An 8,535-nucleotide genomic window follows, 5' to 3' on the forward strand; every position below is an offset into this window, starting at 1 on the left:
TATGCAAACTCGTTATTTTATTTCACTAATTTAGTTTTAAAATATTTTAAGGTTAAAAAGGTGAATTAGTTTAAAAATTTCTCTCCTCCATCAGTTAATCGAACATATATTTAATTAAAATCTTGGCTTTAAATCTAATATTCTTATGCATGATCATATATTTGAAGATTGAAAGGCCATAAGAAATTAAAACCATAAATTTGAAGCTTGAAAATCCATATAAAAATGGACCAAAAGGACAAAATTGAAATGAGAAAAAGATAAAGGATCAAACTGTTACCTAAAATAAAGTTAAGGGACTAAACATGTAATATTGCCTAAAATCTTTCACATCTCTTTTGAATAAAATATATAATATCTGAGGTGTAAATGATACTCACTTCATCCCAAATTATATGTCGTTTTGGAAAGAAAAAAATTGTCTCAAACTATATATCGTTTTACAAACAATATCAATGAAGTATTAATGTTATATTTTTATTATATCTTTAATTATTTATTACTCTTTCTTCTTTCATTTTTTTAATTTATCATTCTCATACCATTTATTAAGAACAATTTTGTAAAACAGAACATTTCCCTTAATTTTATTCAAAATAGTGACACTAATGACCAAATTAAATAATATTATTGCAAGGAGGAAAAAGATTGAGAGTTGAGTAGGAATTGGAAATATGTCCGATACTTATTTGGGGATCAATCTCCTGTGGATGAGTTTATCATATCTTGCACCGTGAGTGGGTGTGCTTTTGTCATGCAATATAATATTAAAATAATGGACGGACAAGATCGCCGATCGGTAATTAATTGCTACAGTCCCCATCCAAGTTTTATCGAAATACCATGAATGGCACAGTTCTATTCGTATTTAAAATTCAGTAATGTCATTTCGCCCCATTATTGTTTTGTATTTTCAACTTTTACCTCAGACAAAATTCAACAATAAGACATTCACATTTTCTCTGAAACGTTTGATTTCTCCATGAATATAGTTAATGTAAACGAAATTCAACAATACGACCTTTAGATTCTCTCTCAACAATAAATAATTTAGAATGCATTAAGGATGCTTCTTTCTTCCCCTATGTTTACCCCTTCTTATTTAAATTCATATTTTCCCACAAGTATCATTCACCTCTGTCATCATCAGATTCGTCGATGAGTAAAATGATCATCTATTGTCGCAGACCACGCCCGTCTTTGAAATTTGAACTTGCAACTACCCATTTCATGAGGCACTACAGGACGTTCTACGGGCCGGAGGTGGTGGATTCTCAACAATCCATGTAAAAAATGAGGTATGAATAAGTTATTTATTGTTAATTTTCCGACCATAAACATTTGTTTGTTATGAAGTCATCTGGATGCATGTTTTAGTAGGTTATAGAGATAGACAGGCAGTGGCATTAAGCTAAGCTGGTGGTACCCATAGGAACTAAAATTTTAATGCTTGTTTGAGTATTGTAAAATTTAACAATATGGTTTGTAAAATACTTAGATTATATATTCGATTATGGCACCTTTCAACAATGCATAACATTCTCTTTTTAAAAAAAAAAACAATGAATAACATTCTCACGAGGTATTCTTCCACGATCACAAGACCGAATCAATAGTATTTGGAGACACACATAAAAAGATTATTTTTAAAATATTCAATCATTTTTTATTTATCAATTTCCTCTTTATTATTAAAAAAAGTACTTCTTTATGTGCACTGATGAGTGATGAGGCTTTACTAAACATATTTTTATATGGAAACTCCTTTTGTTGAAGATGTCATTCATTGTGTAGCCTAGTTTAACATGTAGACCTACATGAATGCGTAAATGATATTGTGCGATCTAGTTTGGGTCTAAAATGTTGCAGCATTTCATGGTTAGCTTCTTCATGTTCTATACATACAAATTCATTCATTTGTGTATTGTGTGGTGGTTTGCTAGCAAAAGATGATGTTGAATACGTGAAGTTTGGTTCGGGATGGCACCGATTATGTGAAATCAATTGATTTAAAGCCGACGATGTTTTGGAATTCGAATGCGAACATGTATTTAATCATAAACGCATCTATGTCAAAAAGGTAATGTAGGGTAGGCTAAGAAAGGGAGCAGAATGAGAATGTAATTTTGGTAGGATTCGTATGTGTGTTTTAGTGCCACCTTTTGCATACCTCTGTTCTAACGTAGCTTGCAAAATCTGAATGGACTTTTAAACCATTATATATTTTGTGCTAATGCAAGTTTAATTTTATGTTTGTATTATCTGGTGGGGATTACATACCTGTGTGACACAACGTCCAATCAATTGATAAACTTATGATGAGCACTTCCCGTTAATAGGATATCATGCTTTTCTTTTTTATGCAAAATTCAAAATCATCCTTATTATTACATTGTATCTAAACTACTAAATTACCATGTAATTTTTAAATTAAATAAATCATAATATCCACGAGATTTATTAAACATGAATCAAGTCATTTACATACAATGCCCTTACTTATATTGGCACCTCCTCAATCCAAACTTTTTCTCCCATTATAAGGGTTAAGCGGGCCAAATTGTGGGCCAACCAGTTTCCATCTCTACTCGTGTGTCAAAAGAATGAAGAGAACGCAACATGCATTTTAGCGAATCAACTATATGTTTTCACATCGAATTCCTTTGTATATGATGAGTATGACTTAAGGGAATGCACCTCTAAGATGTTGTTTTGTGCATGATCATGCTCCTCTGTCAATTGAAACTTGTCAGTTGGCATTGCAGTAAAATTAAGTTCAAAAGAATGTATTGGAATACATTCATTTACATTCCTATTCATACTATATGCAGGGTTTCAATGTGATAAACTATAAAGTTGATTTGCAGACACCTCTTTTTTTTTTTTAGTGTTTCTTTTATTTTCTTTGATGATTAATGAGATTATAAAAACAACTAGCAGATCAATCATTTGCATAATCAAATAAGTCAAGATTGGTTGTTTATATTCAAGGCACACCTTATAGGTTGAATAGTTTGTTAAAAAAATACATGGGTTTTTTCAAAAAATAAAAAACTAAGAATGTAGAGTTTAAAGTATTAAAATTAACTGTTAATTGTTTGTCTTTAATATATTATGAGTCAAGGATAAAAAAAATATTTTAAGTTCAGTGGCATTTTGCACATAAGTGCAAAACTTTAGGGGTATTTGCTCATAACAGTAAAGAAAATAGAGTTTTAAAAAAAAAATTGAAAAAAATTTACCGCTTGTTACGTGAATTGGACAGGGCCACATAGACATTCAAATGCCACGTCATATTGACTAACAAATGAATTTGACAGAGGAAATAAATTAATTAACATTATGCAATTTTAGAGAGGTAATTGAAGTTTTGTTAATATCAATGAAATAATTGACAAAATTTATAATTTTGGAGGATAATTACATATTTACTACATTTAAAACATATCTCAACTCCAATAAGAGAACCAAGTTTGCAAAATAGTGAAAATACGACCATTATTTTAATTAACCCTAAAAAATTTCATTTAACTTTTTTCCTTTTTTCCTGGGGATATTCGATTTCCCTTACTCTTTCTTTTTCCCACAATTTTTTTCTTTTTTTCACACTTTGACTAAAAATCCCAAAATTGTTGAGAGCCAAAACACCCAAAATTGTTCCGAATCCGAGACCGTTCTTCCATTCCATTGTCGAGCCATCTAAAGGTATGCATTCCATTATTTATTCTTTTAAATTTCTTTTCACCCTTATACGGTGCCCTAGTTTCCGACACATGTAATTACATTGAATTATGTAATTTTCTCAATAATTGTGCTTCTCATTTTGGTACAGTTCAAAGTGTAAAGAGAAGAGATGGCTGGGCAATCAAACCATGAACTCTCACTCTTTTCGGCAGAGGAGGTATAATTTTCAAATTGGACTAATGTTATGGACATTGTTTGAGATTATTATTAATATATTAATGTTTTGTTTTGTTTGTCAATTTTAGCTTGAGTTCATCGCTGAGGACGAGATTGTCGACATCGTGCCTAATCTCAAAATGGATCCTCTTTGTCTCATCTCTGTAAGCAGTAACTCATATCTGAAACATTAGTTTTTTTAGATACATATTTACAGTATATTTATAACAATGGCAGGGAGATTTTGGTCCATTTACGCCACAGATTGTTACTCAAGTACCACTTTGGTTGGCAATTGCTCTCAGGAGGAGAGGCAAGTGCTCCATTGTCCCTCCCCAGTGGATGACTGTTGGTAAGAAGCTTTCGTATTTTATTTTTTAACCCCCAAAAAGGTTTTCAGTTGCGGTTGTTGTTGCGTCATGATCTTTAATGCGGATAAATGTGGTTGATTTGCCCCAATTTAAAAATGGCAATGTTTTAGTTGGTGGACAAGACCATACACCAGAGGTGTTCAATTGCGATATATGAAAATAAAGAGAAAGAGAGATAGACAAGGGAAATTTGAAGAATGTGTTTATGATTTACAATTTGTTCCAACAACTTTGATGTTATTTTTTGTTGAATTTCTTACTCTGCCCATCGACTCCAATGCAGCTTGTGACATTATTGTTAAATAGCGGCTGTAGTATACTGGAATTTTAACAAACCACTATTGTTTTTCATTGTGAGATTTAGTACAAAGTGTTGTCAAATGATGTAGCTGAACTTGAGCAAACTGCTATTTTCTGTAATTGATAACACTAGCTTGTGTTTTGATTCTGATTTGGCCTTAGGTATTCTCAACTATATTTTGTTTTAATGTTTAAAACTAATTGTTTTTATATTGCTCGTTTTTGCTTATGACTATTAATCAGCTGGTTCTTTTAAATTTCCCAGTCCTTTCGGTGGTCGACATGTGGACAGTAGTACTTTGATGCTTTGATCTTATTCCAGCTTAGAATTTGTTGGTTTAAGTTATAACAGGAAGTAGAGACTTTAATTTCTTCATAATATTTGTTTGTGACTAGATAAGTTGACGGAAGTGTTGGAGGCAGAGAGAAACTCCCAAGAGATGTCGGAGCATTTGCCATTTCATTATGTAGAAATTTCAAGACTTCTTTTTGACCAGTAAGTTTAGAGACATATGATAGAACTCTGTTGTTTTTTAACTCAATATCTTATTTAACTATATCAACTAATATCTTTTATTTTTTATTTTTAGTGCACGTGACAACATTCCTGATGCATACATGGTGAGTTCAAAGAGTTTGACTTTCCAGAAACATGCTGCATGATTTTCTTCTGATGCTTAGTTTATTTCTCTTGTGAAGGTGAGATCTCTAATTGAGGACATCAGAGATGTAAGGTTTCATAAAGTTGAAACTGACTTGGAGGCATTCGATGGTCGAACATTTGCTGTGAAGGTAATTTTTCGAATCTTTTTGGCGATTTCATGGTTGTGAATGTCTGGATTGCAGCTCTGATTTGAAGTTTATATATAAGGATTTAATTCTATCAGTGTTGTGTACTCCATTTTTCAGCTGCATTTAAAATATCAAACTGGAAGAGGTAGCTTTAGGTTCTGTAGTTGAATTGTCTCGTCTCATTTATGCTCCTGCTACCAAATTATTTTAAAGAAAGTTCCACTGTAATTAAATATGAGAAAACAAGAGGTGCAATGAACATAAAAGTTTGGTAATTAGCTTAGCCCAATAATCAATATTCTCTGCATCCAGTATGGATTATTTTGAATCTTATAGTTTTATGCATCTCATTCATATATTAGGACAATTTAAACTGAATGCTAGCCTCAAGACAATTTATCTCTAAAAAAAGTGTCACTGTGTGATAGAGACAGAGTTGATGCCAAAGTTTGCATTTGATAGGCCAGTTTCTGTCGGTTAAGAGGTTAATGTGTTCATTATTTGTTATTGTTATTGTTAGTTAGAGTTATGGCTCAACAGCTCGAATGACCAACGTTTTCTAGGATAGAAACACCGGAGTGATGGGTATTTCTATGAAACCAGAAAACAAAAAGAATGATGAAGGTCTGAAATCAGGAACCATATTCTTTGGAAGGAAAAAGAAGCAGATTATAGGAGAAAACAAACCAGAGAGAAAAAAAATGCTGAATTAGTTAGGGTGGAGGAAATGAAAGACAATGAGGGTAACTTTTTTTTTTTATGAAGAAGAAGACAATGAGGGTAACATAGATCTGGTTGCGATCAAGAATCAAGAGATGTTGGTTTTTTCTAGAGGAATTGAATAGGTGGAACGGTGGGATCTTGGTAGACAGCAACATACAACTATTAACAGTTCCACTGTTGGGCTTTAAACCGTGGGATCTGGGAAAATTATCTCAAGAGGCTATTTGATTTTCATCTTGAGGACAAGATGAAGGTTAAGGGGGAGTATTGACAAGTCAGTTACTGCTTGTGTTAGACAAGGTACTGAAGCTCTTCCTGCAGAGAAGACTTTAAAGGTCTATTATAGAGAAAAGGGAAAATATCAACATAGGGTTTAATGTTGTATTTAAGGACTTAGTTTGTAAAGCCTCTGTGAATACAGTTATTTATGTTTGTATAGTTTTATTCATTATAGTTTGTTAGGGTTAGTTTATTTCTTGTTATCTCTAAGCCTTTGTGAATGCCTCTGTGTGATTAGTTTCAGGCAGACTTTTAGATTGCACTTTGACTGGAATTTTACTGTGAGGGGAGATAGTTCTCCCTTGTGTAAACATTTCATTTTTCTCATCAATGTAGTTTCAGGGGTGAATAATTCCCTTTATGGCTATCTTAGTTTCGAGCAACATCAGTTTGTTAAGATGTTAGTTTGTTAACTGTTTGTTATTGTTAGAGTTAGTTGGGTAATTCGGAAATAAAGTATGTTGCCTATAAATATGAAGGGAGCCTTAGAGAGTGATCTATTGTGTCATTTGTATAGTCTTGTGGCCTTTTGGCCTTGGGAGAGTGAGAATCTGTTGAATACTCTAGGAATCATTTTGTGAACAGTGATCTTCCCTAATTTCTTGATAATACTAGTTCGTTTCTATCAGGTTTCTATTTGGAGAGGTTTGTAATTATCCCACAATAATAAAATGTTTTAAATAAAGGGGACATATACGGGATGTTGGTTCTCTTACACTTTTTCTATACTTGCATTTTGAATTGGATGCATATGCATCCCACCATTTTTAAGATCTTTTCCAGTTTTTAGAGTGTTTTGGCGTGTGACGGGGTGAAAATCTGGCTGGAAAATACAGGCGTTTGTCTTGTTACATATCTATTCATTTCTCTGCTGGCAATTTACATCATAATTCTTGGTATATTGCAGATTAAAAATTTATCCGCAATGGAAGTGAATATTGTTCGCCCATTTATTGGGAGAGCTTTACAAGCATTTTACAAGCATGATAGTTCAGATTTGATCCCAGACCCAGAGCGAGTTTCAGATAGACGGCCACAAGTTGCCCACAATGCCCCAAGAGTATGTTTGTTTGATACACTCTTAAGAAATGTTTCCTGTACTAACAAAATTAACCGTTTACTTATTTGCTATGTACTTTTTGTTCGAGTTTTATCAACTATATGTCGATAGCTTAAACATGTTTTACACTGTTCAATCATATTTGACTGTCTTGTCATGTCAAAATGTGTTCTTTGTAGAAAATGGTAAATTATGATTGGATGTCTTTATAAAACTTGTTTACTCTATAATTGTGAAGTAATTTAACTTTTTAATTATACTTTTTTATGACATGCGATTTCTGCAAAGCTAGATACATTTTCACTGGCCTACTCATTTTTCACATCAAAGATAAAAATTCAATATAATTAAATTTTAAACGATGAAAGACAAAAATGTTTGGTCTATCATACATGCACATAAATACATGTATATATTCTTTCGAATGGAATAGTTTTCATGCAGCTGGTATTTGCTTTTGCAGAGGCAACTACGAAGATAGTTATGTATAACTTGTTCGGCAGCAAGACTTCTAGATTGCTAAATCTGACTGGCTTCAAAGGTACATCATTTCCTGAGAAGCACTTGGGAGATATTTTTGCTGCTGCTTTCATTGTAAAATAGGTAGCTTGTGACTTTAGTTGAATCTTCAGAGACCAATGTTCTCCAAATTTTCATCACTGTTGGTTAAGTATCAGAAAAAAGAAAACGCACTTTATAGGGATTTAACATAGTTAAGCCCTTTTTAATTTTATTTGGTTAATTTTATTTGCAATTTGAAGTATGAGATTCAAACATTGTGTGTAATGTAAACTTATATGAATCAGAGAATTCACTACTGTTTGTTTACTGAGTTGAAGTGCAAGAAGTTTCCACTTCCAATTTATAAACTAGAAGACAAATTGCACCTATGAAAGAAATAACAGAGAATGAAATAAAGATATATGGAGGAACAGCAATAGATGATAAAGTTGCATATGTGCTGCTTCCCATTATTCTTCCCAGCACTTATATGTGACTCAGTTACACAAAGTCTATTGAACGTTAATTGGTTTCTCTTGGTATGTTGTTTTTTCACCCTGGGAATTGTGGATCCTCTCTAAGCCTGTGTTTGCATTCAAGAGACAATAA

The 8,535-nt window shown here is 32.5% G+C and overlaps 1 protein-coding gene across 1 annotated transcript; it reads left to right on the top strand.

Annotated features, from left to right (window-relative positions):
- The first annotated feature begins 3,549 nt into the window (after nt 1-3,549).
- Nucleotides 3,550-8,300, top strand: LOC25497860 (DNA replication complex GINS protein PSF2). Its single transcript, XM_013592582.3, has 9 exons — nt 3,550-3,705; nt 3,833-3,901; nt 3,990-4,064; nt 4,138-4,252; nt 4,968-5,067; nt 5,162-5,192; nt 5,271-5,363; nt 7,273-7,425; nt 7,889-8,300. The coding sequence occupies exons 2-9, from the start codon at nt 3,854-3,856 to the stop codon at nt 7,904-7,906; spliced, it is 633 nt and encodes a 210-aa protein (XP_013448036.1). The 5' UTR covers nt 3,550-3,705; nt 3,833-3,853; the 3' UTR covers nt 7,907-8,300.
- The last annotated feature ends 235 nt before the right edge of the window (nt 8,301-8,535 follow it).

This window comes from Medicago truncatula, chromosome 7 (assembly GCF_003473485.1).
Source record: "Medicago truncatula cultivar Jemalong A17 chromosome 7, MtrunA17r5.0-ANR, whole genome shotgun sequence".
Lineage (NCBI taxonomy): Eukaryota > Viridiplantae > Streptophyta > Magnoliopsida > Fabales > Fabaceae > Medicago > Medicago truncatula.